This window comes from Lathamus discolor, chromosome Z (assembly GCF_037157495.1).
Source record: "Lathamus discolor isolate bLatDis1 chromosome Z, bLatDis1.hap1, whole genome shotgun sequence".
Taxonomy (NCBI): domain Eukaryota; kingdom Metazoa; phylum Chordata; class Aves; order Psittaciformes; family Psittacidae; genus Lathamus; species Lathamus discolor.
This window is the reverse complement of record NC_088909.1, coordinates 12,090,227-12,106,909: the sequence shown is the minus strand read 5'-3', so window position 1 is coordinate 12,106,909 and position 16,683 is coordinate 12,090,227. Positions and strand designations below refer to the sequence as shown.

The window sequence follows — 16,683 nt, the reverse complement described above, 5'->3', positions numbered from 1 at the left end:
GTGCAAAACCATTCCCATTCCCTTGCACTTGCTGACTTGTCTGCACACATTTTGTTTCCATGCTTTTGCGCGCAGCATTTCATTCTGGCTGCCCAAGATCCACCCATTGAGCACATCAGGTCCTGGTGGGGCTTACAGAGCTGCCTGCAGGCACTGTGCTCTTTTCCTTGGCTTCGCACGCCTGTTGGGCGAACTTTCCTTTCGAAGCTGCTGTTTGAGTACACTTTGTGCTCTCGCAGTGTTACGTTTTCTGATGGACTTTTCTGCAGGTATTTTTTACCCTGTCAAGAAGGGAGAAGACGGAGTGCATCCTGCGCACAGCATTACAACATGCTGCAGCGAAGCTGGTTCTTGGAACATAGCAGCCCCCAAAAATGCCAAATAAATCCTTAAACTATTCATCACTCTGTTTTTGGGGTGGCAGTTAAGTCTTTCAACACTCTGTAAGTTTCTTTCCCCAGCAGTAATTTTGCTGGTGAAGAAATACAGCTCAGGGCACTCCACAAAGGCCTCAAAATTCATGTTTTGTTTTCATTACCAAAAAAAAAGCTTCACTGCATTAAAGAGCAGCCCATTAACATTTCCTACCCGGTCTTCCCCGCACCCTGTCGCTGTTGGCAGACCTTTCCCCATACGCATGGCAGAGCCCAACAGACTTCACAGGGCAGTGGCAGCAAAGGGGAAGGGGTTGAAGCCACAGCCCAGCTTATTGAGCTGTAAGATTTCAAAACTTCCAGTAGCCACCCAAATTTATTCAGTAAATGTACTGTATTGAATCTTAAGCTGCTCGATCAGTGTTCCCTCTGCTTTCAGTCTCACCCTCACAGCACACTGGCTCGTGTGTATGTCTAAGGAAATAAATTGTCTAGTTCCTGGTATAAAATTTAACACTGTACAAGGGAATACATTTAACCATCTCAGGCAAATAGCCCTAAAATGGCAACGAAAAAGAAAATAATTACTGGAGGCTTACTGAAACTTGGGATTATATAAATTAAATGCTGCAGTGTGAACTGGATGATGTTCTCTGATATAATTGAAAACCTAGAAGTTGAAGAAAAACAGTAAACATACTATAATTAGGATTTAGTGGAGCATTTGGTTATTCTCATAAGTAACTCAGACTAGCTGATTGCTGACATAGACATGAGACGAGGCAGTAAAAGCTAGAACTTGCTCAAGAGGGCAGAAAGGCTTTTTTAGCTGAATTCAGTGGAGACTTTGCTAAGTCCAGTTTTATTTAAAATCTCCATAGTTAATTTAGAAATAAACGCCATGTTAATTAAATCTGCAAATAAATTAGCCAAGTAAAAGATCAGGCTGAGGTGCAGCCTCAGAGCTTGAGAGCAAATCTCACCACATTGCATGAACCCACAGCCCAAGGCATGCGGTGCGAGGCGCAACCGGAAGCACCAGCACTGGTGATGGAGAAGACCTGCCCCTTCCCATCATGAGGGTGATGGAACAAACCTGCTTCTTCCCATTGCTGGGGTGGGTGTACGCCTTCCCCTTGCATCCCCTTCCCTCGCTGCTGGACCAAAAAACTTGGGGTGGTGATGCTGGAAGGATGGAGGCAGTGAAGCTGCAGCTGCAGCATCCATCAGCAGTGCTGGCCATTGCCTTTTGGCATGGTTTGGTGAGCTTGTTACCATGGCAGAAGACAGCCCTGCCCTGGTCTCAGTCAGGACACAGCAGGATTGCATGGCTGAGTCGAAGGGGTGACTTGCAAGTGAAATCTAGTGGGCTGTGGGGTATTCTCTCTGGGAAATGGAAGAGACCTCACTGGCAGGATTATATAAGACTTGACTTTGAAACACGAGACACTCTGCAGTTGGGAACAATGCTGCACTGTCAGAGAGATGGACTCAATTACTTAATAGGTCGTTGCTGTTTGTCTCCTGTGATTTTCCTTTCAAGAACATATATTCAACTGGGTTATTTCTCATGGGAAGACAAATCATTCTGAAAGAAGCCAGGCATTTGTAGGGGAGAGGCGGGAGGAACGGCAGGCAGGCAGGCAGACGCCTGGTTCGCCTGGTTTGCTTTCTGCAGAGAGTGCTCCTCAGGACATGGAGAAAGCTGGGGTGATATAGCTGATTTTGGTCCTGTAACCAGCTGATCATCAGGTCTCATAGGTCTTACTTCGTTTTCTTTGCTCATAAAAGATGTGTCACATTGCTTTCCTTCTGCCAGACTCCAATCCCCAGGACTGCTGGTGGTGGGACTTTGGTCCCACAGGCAGTACTGCAGGTGCTGCACTGGCCACTGATTGCTGGTTTGCTGAAACATTTAGTGTTGTATGGCCACTTATCTAGCACTGAGGGGTTCATGCAGCTCATCTCTATGGATGGGCAGCCTCTCCTCTAGCACAGAAAGGTTTTGATGGCGGTTAATCAGAGTGACAGCCAAGTTGGAGGAAAAGCTCATGGCCAAGAACCCATCTCTGAGTAATCATTTGGTTCTCCGTTAGCAGGACATGTGGACAGCATTGTATAATATTGACACGTTCTCACCAAAATTACTCTGCCAGCCATGGGGACTGCATTTCATAGGTGCTTTCCTTGTTGGGGTCATGGTCCTAATTTGCAGCACTGATGCGTGGCAGTGTAAGCTCCAGGCACTTGCTGCTGGTGTGCGCCTGTGCACACGTGTTTCTTGTGTGTGAGTGCACATGCGTGTCTAAGGCATCTGTCTTTGTGCACTTGTTTGTCACCAAATTAAGATATTACTTCAAGCACACTGAATTGATGCAAATAAGTTAGCTGGATGTTCTTAAGCCCTGAGGGTGTGATGAGATTTTTTTCTCTTTTGCCCATTTCTTTTTCTTTTCTTTTTTCAGAATAAGTCGCCTGTTTAATGGCACAGAGCCTATTGTCTTGGACAGTTTAAAACAACATTATTTCATTGATCGAGATGGTGAAATTTTCAGATATATATTAAGCTTCCTAAGGACATCTAAGCTACTGCTCCCAGATGACTTTAAGGTAAGGAAAACTATAGTATGCAACCTATCTTTTCCTCCTGTTCTGTCATTTGTTTTGGTGCAGGTTGAATTGTGTGCTTGACCTAAACACACTTAACTAAATGTTGCTGTTTATTGTTAGGATTTTTAGTACTTGTGTATTACACCAGGGATGCTATTATTTAATAAATGGACCACTGGTTGTCACGGATACTGTAAAAAACGATGAAGCTTATGGCTAAATCAGTTTTTCTAAACTAATTGTATTTTCTCACATTTTTAGCTTACTTATCAGGTTATAACAACAATTAAGAAGCAACATCAACAACTAGTGCTTACCAAGGTTTAATGCTCAGGATCTGAAAGAAATGTTTAAAATCTGATATTTAGAGGACTTAAATTGTATAATTTTTTTCTTGTTGGTATAAAAAAGAAATACCCTTAAACAAGCCCATGAGGATTTGTGTTAGATGCAGATACTTTGATATCAGGAAGTAAGCTTTTACACAATTTATGAATGTCAAAATATTCTTGGGAGATGGAGTTTACAGAGGGCTTTTTCAGGAGCATTACATGTTCTCTGTGAAATAATGGTGGTGGTTGTCACTTTGCAAACCCTGATTGTTTCTAAAAGCTCTCCTCTGGAGAGCACTTGGCTTTGCGCTTGTGAAACTTCTAACATTGTCATCCTTACGTACGAAAATTAGAAGACAAAAGTGTCCGGACTGTAGATGACAAGATTCAACAAAAGCACTAACTCCAGGATGAAATGATGACTAAACTGGGATGGCAGTGGGGATCTGCTCAGTTAGAGGATGTGGAACATTGCTGGAAAGGAAAGTTCTTACTCTTTGCAGTGGGATTTCAGTTTGCATGTTGGCCTAGGTAAGCAAGATAATTTAGCCAGTCGTGACTGAGTCAGTCTGGATTTGTGGTTGCTCTGGCAGCTTCAGCTTTGGAGTACAGCTGATCCTCATGCTGCAAACCTCTCCTCAGCCATTCTTGCCTAAGTTATGAGTACAGTTGTATTTGACCCCTGCATGTGCCTTGGAAGAACACATCTAATCTTAAGGCAGGGAGAAATTTTGGCATTTGTGAGTGGTTTCAGAGCTCCAGCCCAGAAGGGCTGCCCTGGCACTGCTCTTTCTAGAGAGTGGCGGGCAGGTTATAGGTTGGGATGCATGAGGCAGGGTGAGAGCCAGAGCACTGAGGGGCAGATGAAAGAAAAGTTCTTTAAAGAGGTAAGAGAGAAAACACATGGGTGGGAGTGAAGCTAAAGACCAGACTAGTTGTGTGGATCGTGGGATGGATCAAATTAAGGAGGGTGAATGGAGAACCCAGTACAGGTGAAAGGACAGAGAGATGCTTTAGGGGCAGCATTTTGGACAATCTCTTGGGACAAGAAAGCATGAGAAAGGAGGGTAAAAGAGAAGTTGGATGATCGTAGCCTCAACTGGCATCCAGATTTCAGAGGTGCTGTGAAACAAAACCAGCAAGATTCATTAAGAGCCTGAAGGTGAGAGTGCTGCTGGGTGCCAAGGACTTGTCTGCGCAGTGAGCCCTGGCAGGGCTGGGAGAGGCTTGGGAGACCCGGCGCTGTGCCCGGGCTCAGTCCGTCGATCCAGACCATCTCTTTGCATAGGGTTAACTGTATTTTATTTAGTTCTTCCCTGGGAGAGCTTTAGAGCAAACCCCAGGCTAATGAGGGCTCAAGAACAAAGCGAAGTATTGCTAGGTAGGGAGTAACTAAATAAAAATGCATAGAAGAATGTGCTGCAAAGCTATATTAAAATTGCATTGTAAACGGATTTGACTTCACAGAAATTGTGTAATTTTACCAGCATGATTAAAGTGACAGAAGACAATAATCAAAGGCGGCAAATGGAATCACTTGGTGTTTCTAAATGCAAAACTCTATTTAAGGTATAAAACCTGACAGGTTTTCCAGTGAGACTTGCATTAAATGTTCTTTATGTCAAACAAAGCATTATCAAGTGTTTTGAATATTTATTAGTTTTTACTCCTTAATTTAATCAAGCAGTTTATTAGCCTCAAGGTTTAGCCAAGTTGCTTTTCAACTTGAATTGCTGCTTAGATGGTTATTTTGGAAAGTTTGGAATGTTAGTACCGCACTAGCATTATTGTGTTTGCTATTTAAGTGTTGTTTTCAGACTAAGTTAACACTGAAAAGCAGAGAAAGTGGGTATGTGTTCCAAGGCTAGTGATTCTTTATTATCAAGTCTGACTAGTGTGTTTACAGTGAATATTAATTACACTTCCAACTACTAATAAGCCAGAACTTGAAAGTGGTTTGTGTCTGACAGGTCTCCCTGCTGAAAGCAACATTCTAATAGCTCATACAATTTTCCTGTGTTCGGGGGATTTTAAGCCACATGAAGTATGCTGAGAAATTACTGTGAGCTGTTTGACTTAGTTCTTCGCAGCCAGCCTGTGCTGAGCCAGGCGATGGTGAGCAGCCTGGAGCTGCTTACAGCTCCTCCTCCTGCACCGGTTCAGAGACCTGTGTGTGGGATCATGACATCTTGAGCAACAAATGTCCTGGAGCAGAGTGTGGAGCCAGCACCCCCTGGTCTGGCATGCTGCTGGGTTAGAGGATGGCTGGCCCTGAAGCTGCCTCTGCAGCCCACAGTTTGGGTTGGAAGGGACCTTAAAGCTCATCCAACCCCCTGCCATGGGCAGGGACACCTCACACTAGACCAGGTTTTTCCAGGCCCCATCCAACCTGGCCTTTCTGCCTTGGTCTTCCCCCACCATCAGAGGTGTTTCCTCAGGACATTTCTGGGCAGCATCTGCCCCCTTCACTGCCAGTACATAACTTCATTCAGAACCAGGACTCATCACACCTACTTACTTGAGACTCACACCTACCTTAGAGATTGTCAAACAAAAGCAGATATAGGGAATGTGTATATTATTGCTCCATCTTAAGGAGGGGAGGAGTACAAATACACAGGACATCTGAGTTTTGTATGGAATATAGAGGTCACCTGTAGCACCAGAACCACAGGGCCAACACGCTAATTTATTATTGTTTTAAAATTAGTGCTTGCATCTAATTTTAAGTGCTCTCAAACTGACCTTACCAAATGGTGCAGTTGTCATCATAGAAGTGAGCAATTTTTTCTCATAGCCAGGAGTCAGATCTTCACAGCACTAAAATATAAAAGAAACATTGAGTCAGGATGACAGTTTGCTGTTTCATGTAACAAAGAATAACAAGTGGAAAATAGGCAGAAAGAGCCATTCCAGCCTGTTCAGAAGTCACCATTAGGTACAGAACCAAAGGACCTCTTCAGTACTGGGAGAACGGTATCAGGCTCACAGGAGACACCATTTTACAGTTTATGTTGGCTGTCTCTGCCAGTAGTTAGCTGATCTTGGTTGACCTGCTGGCAGTGATGTGGAAACAGCAGTACAACTGGCTTTGCAGTCACACTTCCCATCTCCTCCTCAGCAGTATGTCATGCTTGTCAGTGGTGACTGTAGAATCCACCAGGAAGAAAGCTGTCCTACCGAGCTGTGAGCAGAAAATTATTTTGTGAAAGGCAAAAAGCTGTGTCTTAGAAGGATCTGTTTACCTCTCCTATGAGATCTAAATGTCCAGAAGTTGTGGATGGGGAAAGGCTGTGTTCATTCCAGCTGGCCAGCTGCTGCCTCTTGCAGGTGACCTGACACAGCTTCCTCACTAGTTCTTACAACAGCCACAAGTTGAAGGCTCATGGTAGCTCATGAAGGCTTTTTCGTAGAATCATAGAATAGTCTGGGTTGGAAGGGACCTTAAAGCTCATCCAATTCCAACCCCCTGCCATAGGCAGGGACACCTTCCACTAGACCAGGTTGCACCAAGCACCATCCAACCTGGCCTTGAACACTGTCTGGGATAGAGCATCCTATTTCTGTGGTATGTTACTTCAAAATCAGAGGCTGGTGTGTCCATGTCCCCTTTTAGTCTACCAAGGAGCTCATGAGCAGGGACTTTGACTGGTAGGAATCACCTTCGGAGTAAAGTGATTTACTTTAGTTAATCACAGACAACTTTATTAGCTGCCATACATGCTGCTTGACTCTTGACTGTGCTGCCACAAAGTGCAGCGCTGTTAAGAAGCTGTGAAGGTAAGAAAATAATCGTTAGAAGAAATGGGAGATGCATCATTAGTCCCGCAGGACAAGGAACTCCTGGATGCTGTACAAAATCTCCTGTGGGATGCTGTCTGAGCTCAGCAGGACTGCACTGACACCAGGGCTGCAGCCTCTGTGAGAGAAAGAGTGCAGTATCTGTGTGCATCTATCAGCATGCGCCTGGGACAAAAGCTGTACCAGGCTGTTCTGAGGCTGAGTTTCAATGAGACTGTGTGCACTTTGCCACTGTGCTAGGCAGTTAATGCCCTGTAGCTACTCGTGTGCCTGCCTGAGTGAAATGTGCCTCTTCTGGATAGGTCTAGGAAGATTCATGTCTGCGTCTGCCTTTGATAACTTATCAAAACCAGCAGCATGGAAATGTTTTCTTGTGGCTCCTGTGGCACGTCCATGGTGAGGTCCCTTGTGGGTTGAATTCTGCTTCACATTTCATATTAAATTTTTGCAAATCATCAGGATAGGATTTTATATCTACAGTGCAAGGGTGGAAGTAGCTATGTTGGTATTACCTGTTCTCAACATCCTTTGTAGGCAAACCAGAGCCGGGCATCGCTTCCAGTCAGGTCTCAGATGCACTGTACTCCGAGTGGTGTATACAACCTGAATTACAAGATTGTGTAGTTAGTGTGGTGAGTCCATTACCCTGGCCAAATACAGGCTTCAGACAACTGAACCCCCACAGTGGGAGCCATTCATTCTTTGTTCCTCATTTGGCAAAGTTTTTTTCCCTCCCTAAAAACATGGTCAAATGCCTGAACAGTGCCCAAGTCACTCAGAAGCACCAGCAGTCTGGTACAGGGTCAGGGCAGTGGGGCAGGCTGGGGTGCTGGTGCTTGTGTTGGGCAGTGTGTGGTACATGGAGGAGGGGCCATGGAAGGTGAGTTTTCTCTTGCCTAGCAGAAGACGCTTTTTTTTATCCCCTTGTTACAGTCCAACAAATTCGATTTATTGCCACTGCCTGGTAATAGATGCCCAGACTCCCTAATGTTGCACGTGCGTTGCTTCTCTGCACCGGCACACCTCAGATTCCCAGCTTCTGTTACAAACCCCTTCTTCAGGTGCAGAACCTGTTCCAGGATATTTGCCCCAAGTGTGGAATGGACACAGAGTGTCTTTATTTCAGAAACTAACCCAAACACCTTGGCTTAACCCAGGCAGTTGTGACCAGCTGCAGACCTCATCCCACAGAGCATGTGGTGCTCCAGTGCAGCCCGATTTCCACACAGCCATCTGAAGAGTGGCTGTATCCTCTGGGAAAGATAGTAGTGGAAGAGCTGTTACATTTGAAAACTGGCTGTGTTATCACAAAATTACATCAATGTAAAATGTATCTTGTTTATTTAGATACTATTTCAGATAAATGATGGCTAGCAGGAGCCACTAAGAGCTGCATCTGATGCGGTGGGCTAGGCAGAGGTAGAGGTGGTGTGATCCTCGTTTTGTTTGTGTTACGGCTTTACTGTTTTGGCCTGGAGGTGCTGGACCAATGAACTCCTGTGATTCAGGATACTGTCAGCCTAGTCCAGAGCCCAGGGAGGTCAGTCAGAAAGACTGTGGTGACTGTGATGGGCTTCGCATCCGACCTCAGGAGCATTGTACCTCTCTCTTCTTCCAGAAATAAAAGACTGCTTTTTATAGTGCTGTACCATCTCCTCTAGGTTTTACTGTTGAGTTCATATTCACTTGATTGATCTTACAAATAATACGTTATCTTACAAATACGTGATCTTACAAATAATACGTTATTTTTTAGTGACCATGAACACAGATAGGCTAAAAAGAGTTTTTCAGGACCTACTGAAAACTGAGAGATTGTCCATTGCCTTCAGTAAGCACTGGATGCTCCTGTTCACTCTCCAGAGTTCAATTTTTCCTTAGCATTGAATGTTTTCCTTTGATAAAAAAGATACATGGGACCAGCAGATGCCCAGTGAATGTTCGATAGGCTGCTGCACACACCTCTGTAATGAACACAGTAAGGTGGTGGGGTGGTGGGCTGTGTGTCCCACACGAAAAGTTCAGAAATTTTAGGGCAGGGGCTGTTTTTAAGTTAGGCCACTAATCTCTGTAGGGTTAAACTGATTGCCTGCTCAGGGAGCTTCCTTGGTGGATATAGAAAAGCTGTAATGGTTTTGGGGAGGGGAGAAAATATCATCCATCAGGGAATGAAACTTTGGGGCCTTACCTGGGGCCATCTTATCAGGTAAGATGCTGTCTTACCTGAAATCAGGTGATGCAGGCAGTCTCCATGCCTCTTCGTCTGGCCTGTAACCAGCTCCAGTTGTTTGTGGCGTGCTTTGTATAGGGTTTCTTCTTTAATCTTCCTGTTGTTTTTCATCTTCCAGCTACTTCCTGTGTGTTTGTTGCCCTCATTTCTGCCCACTTGCTTCTTCCCCCTTTTCCCTCTCTGTGCCTTCTCTGGTCCTTTTTTCTCCCTTAGTGGTGTGCCTATTGTCCCAGCCCTAACAGACATCAAAGAGATGTAAAGGATTGGATGTCCCTTTTGAAACACGATAACCTTACCAGTGTCAGTGAATATTCATACATCTCCAGGCTGTAGGCAGCCCTGGGGAGAAGGAGCACCTCTCTACTACCAGGGGTGGGTCTGTGTGCCAAATTTGAACAGAGCTAACTGCTTTGGTTCGGTAATATCCTGCAGCAACAGATTTTACAGGTTAATTCCAAGCCGCTATGAAGAGTCGCATATTTTGTGCTGCCTGTTCATTGGCCTTTGATTTCCCTGCTTCCTCAAGTCCTGGATCATTAGCACTGCTGTTATTTTTCATGTAATTTTGGTGCCTGTTTCTTGATTACTTCTTGTCATGCCATTCTTCCCAGTCCAAATTATTCCAGTCGCATCACTCTTGTGATTTTTCATTTTATTTCATTGCAGTCTTTACATCCAGGTATGTTGACCTGCAGCATGCTCCATAGAAGTCACAGAGCATACCTGTGGTTCTGCATTTCCATCTGTAGACAGGCATAAGAGCCAGGAAAGCAAATGACACATCTTTGCAGAGAGGAGCTGGTGCTCTTGTTGCTCCTCTTCCCTTCAGGAGGCTGGAGGAGGTGGTGGGGCCACTGTAAGCAAACTGTCCACGCAGTGCTCACCCATCTCTTCCTTCTCTGGCTTGGTCTGATGGGCTGCTGACACCCATTGTTTCATCATACTCAACAGCTGAGGTGGAAAGATCTGTTGGAGATCTGATGCAAAGTTGTTAATGAGGATGTGCAGAAAACAATCAGTGAACTGGGAGTTGGATCAAATTGGGAATTTGAATTGCCCAAAGCCCAAGTGAGGTGATGGACAAATGGCTGGGAAGAAGTGTTACTTTTAAGTTGTTGGAGTGGGGTGGTCACTACCACTGTATAATTTTCCAGGATCCAAAGTAGACTTTAAATACAGGAACAATCATGAAATGTAGGGAGCAGCTGCCATAGCTGAATTTCAGACTAAGCAAAGACAGGTGAGAAGTGAAGCTGAATTTACATCTCCGTCTCCTAATGTGTGTGAGAGGTGACAGTGAAGTCCAAGATCGTCTGTTGCAAAATCAGAAGTGATTGTCTGAGGCCAAGAGTGAAGATCAGGGCTCGGGACATCTCTTACATCAGCAGAATTTCTTTAATGCAACCAGTTATTTTGATTTCTTAATCTAAAAGTAAAGCCTTCTGGCATTGAGCTTGTGGGGTGATAAATGAACACATAATTCAGCGCAGTGGGAACTTCACGGTCAGCTCTAACAGATTCACCACTAACACAGTGTGGTTTACTGTGGAGGTGTAAGACGAAGACAAAGTATATGGGTACCTGTTGCTTTTTGCACTCTTGCTGACAATACATAAGCCTAAGTAGGTCAAACAGGAGCAATACTCATTGCTAAAAGAGAACTCTATCAGCTTTTCTAGTTTCTCTTTCTCCCTCTCTATTTTATTTTCTTCCCCAGGACTTTAATCTTTTATATGAAGAAGCAAAGTATTACCAGCTGCAGCCAATGATTAAGGAACTTGAGCGATGGAAACAAGAGAAAGAACAAAGGAAACATTTCCAGCCTTGTGACTGCTTGGTCGTAAGAGTGACTCCAGATCTGGGAGAGAGAATTGCATTGAGTGGGGAGAAAGCTTTAATAGAAGAGATCTTCCCGGAGACTGGGGATGTGATGTGCAACTCTGTGAATGCCGGCTGGAACCAGGACCCTACCCATGTTATTAGGTTTCCTTTGAACGGGTACTGCCGGTTGAACTCAGTGCAGGTAACGTAATGGCCTTTCGGTGCTGGCTCATCTGTTTGCTGGGGTGGGATTTTTAGTATTTCGTGTTCAATTATATGCAGATTATTTGCTTCTGCCCGATTACTTTCAGTGCTTATACTGCAAGGAGATATTTTCTGCCTGGTGAGATCACAGCCTTTCAGGTTTTCCTAAGTCTAAGCAGAAAAATAGATTTAGATTTTGTGTATGTTAGTGCCATGCTGGTCTCATAATGGTGTTACACTGATAAATGCTAATTTTTTCATCAATGTACAGCCTGCAGCAGGGTTTTTTTTTTCCTCCAAAGTGCCCCCAGGAAGAAAGAGAGAGTTCCAAAAACTACAAAAAAAAATCTCCACACCATTTTATAGAAAATGCAACAATGTGTAAATGCATAATTTATGTCTCACTCATAATTAAATGATGGTGCCTGCGGGATGGACTTAAAAAAATTGATCTCTGCACTTTTTTTTTTTTTTCAAAAGGATGTTCTATAAAAATTGCCCAGAGTATTTTAAACAAAATGTATTTCATTTTATACTCAGAGTTTTGACATTAGGCTTAAAATTAAACATATGAAACAAAAGAAGGTAACTGGACAGATAGGTAGATGGTAGCAGAAATAAATCTGTGGCTTGTGTTTAGGCAGCAGCGTTATGGACAAGAAGTACCATTTCACAATGGATCACCACCACTGTGGCCAAGGCCTTGGTGTTGTAGTTATCCTTCGGCTGCAGAAAGCAGTGGTGTTGGTGATGCTGTTAACTTGTGCCTTACAAGGGCAAAACAGCTCTCAGTTTTTGCATGTATGCCTTTAAAATATGCTGCAAATACTGTGGAAAATGAAATCAACCTGTGATTAATATTTCCAAAGTTATTGTCCCTTGCTGATGGGCTGTGCCTGCAGATGTTAACTGGTCTGTGGGAAAGGCTTTAGTGGCCTTGGTGGACTTCCCTGTGGTCAAATACACACAGAAGAGCTGGCCCATGGGACTGGCTGGCCAGACTGTGAAGACCAGTAAAGGTGGATGCAGCCATTTTAACAGTGTGTGTTTGACACTGACACCTCCCTCCATGGGCAGCACCCCCTGGTGCTCCATGCACTCATAATGCTTTTGTCTGAACCAGCTGGTTTGGATGATTTTTTGGTTCAGGTCTGCCAAGTGTTTTATTTGGTTGACCTTTGATCAGGCTGATGCCTGTGGTTGATTTTGTGCAGTCCTTTGCAATTTCACATTTGGCAAGGTTTAGTGGGCTACTAGAAATAGAAGGCTGCAGGTGGGTTGGAGGCAGTGGGAGTGGTGATGTGGTGATGTGTTCATCACTGTGCTTGGTGGAGAAGGGAGCAGCTGTACTTCAGCTGAGGTAAGTGGATGGGGAAGCATGTTTGTATTTCAGCCACCCTATCCTTGTGACACAGTTAATCGCAAGACAGAAATTAGAATACCCAAGCAACAAAGGGCCACCAGTGGGCTCAGTGCTGCTAGCAGTTGGGCAAAGAGCTGGATGCCCACCAGCCTGAGCACTTGGCTCTGGATAAGCCAAAGTGGTGTGCAGTAGAAGCTGAATGCTAATTAGAGTTAATATTTGAATGTGTCTTGAATTCAGTCAGAATTCAGACAGAATCAAAGCATCTCTTCACAAGTCCGTGTTGTGAAAAAAATTCTGTCAGTCTGCAGTATAAATAATAATACTAAATTACATCATTTTACTAAATTACATGATTTTACTATATAATTAATAGAAAGTGTTTTCAAACATTTTCTGCAAAATGATGCATTTCTGAGACCAAAGGCGAATGAAATCAGCAGCTAATTATCATTGGCTCTGTGGGACCCTGGTCAGCACAGAGGTGCTGCCCCTCTTTTCCCAGGGTTTTTTGGCAAAAGTCAGAAGTTGGAAGCACAGGGAAGCAAATGCCCGGACTTAAGGGAGATGGGTTAGAAGGGGAAGTGGCTGGAACAGCAGAATAGTTTCCAAAGAAGCTCAAAGAGCGATGCAGTCAGTCTGCCTGCTGCTTGCTCCAGTACAGCACTTTTGCCTCCCTGTGCCTTGCTGGCTTATTGGTGGCAAAATTTCAATATTTTTCAATTCTTCCTATCTTTGGAAGGTATTTCCATTAAATGCTTTGTTTCCAGAGCTGTGCACTTCAAACAAAGAATGTCAACAGTAAGTAGGTAGTGGTAGCCAAAAAAATACAGTAGCTCTTAATTTAATGCCCGTTTGTAATTACTAACAGGTATAGAGTTTTCGTAAGACTGACACTGTTTATTCAGGTCCTTGCAAAAGGTTCTGGCGAGATACATGAACTTACTTTAGAGAAAATGCTGTGGTGCTTGTTTATGTTGAACATTGGGTCTTCATAATTAAGAATGTAGTTGTTAGCATTCTGCAAAATTTAAATGAGGTGCGTTAAGTGAAAATGTTGTGTTTCTATTTAGAAGACAGTGCAACAAAATCAGATGTGCTCAGAATACTGGGAGACAGAGTATATTAAATCATGGAATCCCAAACTGGTTTGGGCTAGAAGGGACCTTAAAGCTCATGCAACTCCAGCCCCTGGCACAGGCAGGGACACTTTCCACTAGACCAGGTTGCTCCAAGCCCCATTCAGCCTGGCCTTGAACACTGCCAGGGATGGGGCAGCCACAGCTTCTCTAGGCAACCGGTGCCAGGGCCTCACCACTCAAATCCTCTAATACTGTGTGTGTCCCCCCATACATACAAGAATCGCAGCTAATGCTCACTTTTTGACGTACTCTTTTTGGAGGTTTACAGGACACAAGCTCCAATTTGACTCAGAGACACTAGTTTCCCTCTGTCTGCATCTTACATTTGGAAAAAGTAATGTGCATAGAACCAAATGCAGTAAATGGCATTTAAATCTGTTCATGTTTTACATTCTGTTGAGTCTTGTGCACACATCAGCACGTACAAACCAGTGCTCAGCATACGGGGAAGCAGCCTTTAGGAGCCCTACTCCACAGAGCCGAGTTCAAGGTCATCCAAGTTACACTTAAAAAGCTACAATATTTAAACATTCTCTGCATTGTTTACAGGATTTGGCTTGGTTTGTTTCTTGCTGAGAAACTGGATAGTACTGAGGTTTTTAAGGTTAGTCAGTAGCCTGCAGTCTAGTAATCCTTTGAGCACGTAGGTAGTAAAACTGAATCGCTTTGTTCTGCGTGCGGTGCTCTAAGGTGCAATGTCTACCTGGACTGTGTGTTTGCAGAGAGCTGGGCTGTGGGAAGAGGAGTCCTATGTTAATAGGCAGCCTTCCATATCTTTGGACAGAGGCAAGCCAAGGGCACCACTGTGCTTGGTTTATCTTACAAGGAAATTGATTTGAAAAAGTTTTTATCAAGGATTTTGAAGTCACATCTCTTTCTGAAATCTTACCCATCAACCCTCTGGTTTGCTATCCAGGTAAATGGAAGCAGCCTCCTTTGCTGTACCTGGGTTGCCTCTCATATTCATCTTGCCAGCTCTAGGAATGTAATACAGTCAAAATACTCTCCAGCTCATGGAACAGCAGTCTGATGATGTCATACTCCTCCTTCCCTCCCAAACTCCTGCTTTCCTCTTTCAGCTGGAGCAAGTGTTAGTGTACGCACCCCATTTCTGTCCTGCAGGCAGCATACAACCCCGATAAGAGAGTTGTAAGCATCTTAAATGTATTGTGATAACCCACCCTCCCACCCCTTCTTTTAATCTCCCCAGGTTCACTTTTCTGCCATACACTGGTGTGCTCTTTTGATCTTTCAGTTCCCATGGATTAAAACCAGCAAATGCTGCTGCCATGGCTTGCATTGCACCATGATACCACCTCAGATACAGTTGTCCTTTGGCATTAATAAAGGCTCCAAATTGATGTTTCTGGAGAAAGCAAACCCAACATACAGGCTGAGGAAAGCATACACTAGGAAATGCACCATGGCCTCGCATGGGTCTGTGTGTCAGGGCAGCAGTCTAGTGCGCAGATCTTTTAATAGCCGGCTTGGGATGTGAAATACAAGACTTTTCAGTACTACTGCAGTAGGTGTAACTGCTGTAGTGCTCACAGGGCTAGTAAAACCAAAAAAGAAATAAAGTTCTTCCTATAATGTAAACCTGTAAGAGCGTATGAGTTGCCTCTGACTGAAGGTGTGTCTGTTGCTTAGCACTTAAACACACTCAGGTTGAGTGATCCAGAGAAGCTGTGGCTGCCCCATCCCTGGCAGTGTTCAGGGCGAGGTTGGACAGGGCTTGGAGCAAGCTGCTCTAGTGGAAGGTGACTCTGCCCGTGGCAGGGGGTTGGAACTGGATGAGCTTGAAGGTCCCTTCCAGCCCAACCAGTCTGGGATTCCATGATTCTATGGTCAAGATTTTTAAGTGGCTTAGTCCCCTTTCTGTCCCTAGTCTGTTGCTGTGGACAGCAGACAGCTGGCACGTGGGGATGCTGGTGTTGCCAAGGTCATCAGGTTTAATCGATCATCAGGTTCAGTTCCCATCACAGCGGGCTCATGTGCTGTGGCAATGGATGTGGTGCCTTGGGCACTTACCAACCGGTACAGGCTGCTCCTCTTGATGGCATTTACCAGTAGAAGAACCATTTTTCCAGGCTGCTGCCCTGGACCCGGGAGAGCCACCACTGGGTGGGAGGCTGCACAGCAGCTCCTCCAGTAGATCTGGCATTGCGGATCCACTGAAGGTGGACCTGGCATCTGCTCTGAGGAAACTCTGCCGGCATCCTGCTCTGCTGGAAAACCATGTATTGACATGCTCATGCAAGTGGAAACACAGCCCCGAACGTACTGCCTAGATCAGTATATCCTAGGGTAATGTGCTGTGTGACACAGCCTCAGAAATTAAAGTTGCCTCTGGGTTCCTTAAATTCATGCATGTAAATTGCACCAGCTTTTCTTCAGAAGGAGAAAGAGAAAATACGTATTTGGGCAATACAAATTAACTTCTTTCTTGGGCCGGAATATTGCCTGTTTGTCCTTGTCTTGGGTCCACATCCCATCCCAGCCATGCTTTGCACGCACGTACAGCAGCACTCCCTTCCACCAAGTGAAAACCACAACTGTGATGTCCATGGGGATGTGGTGGAATGTGTGGAGATGTGTCACTCAGCCTCCTAAGACATTGTCATCTGCCAAGGAAGAGCTGAGATGTTTTCAGCCCCTTTCTGTAAGCCTGCTCATACTACTAATGAGTAATGGGCGCTTTTTATTACAACCTAAACCTGATGTTGCTTTCTGTAAGCAGTAAGAGATAACATCAGTATCACCACAGTACAGTATTTTACTATATAACGTACTAAGCTGCTCTGCA

The 16,683-nt window shown here is 44.6% G+C and overlaps 1 protein-coding gene across 1 annotated transcript in view; it reads left to right on the top strand.

The window, feature by feature from the left end:
- The window catches only part of KCTD15 (potassium channel tetramerization domain containing 15), a 44,425-nt gene that overhangs the window by 23,998 nt on the left and 3,744 nt on the right, over positions 1–16,683 (top strand). Inside the window, exons 3-4 of the mRNA XM_065661620.1 lie at positions 2,840–2,984; positions 11,065–11,370. Coding sequence (XP_065517692.1) covers positions 2,840–2,984; positions 11,065–11,370 — 451 coding nt within the window. The remainder of the gene's footprint in view (positions 1–2,839; positions 2,985–11,064; positions 11,371–16,683) is intronic.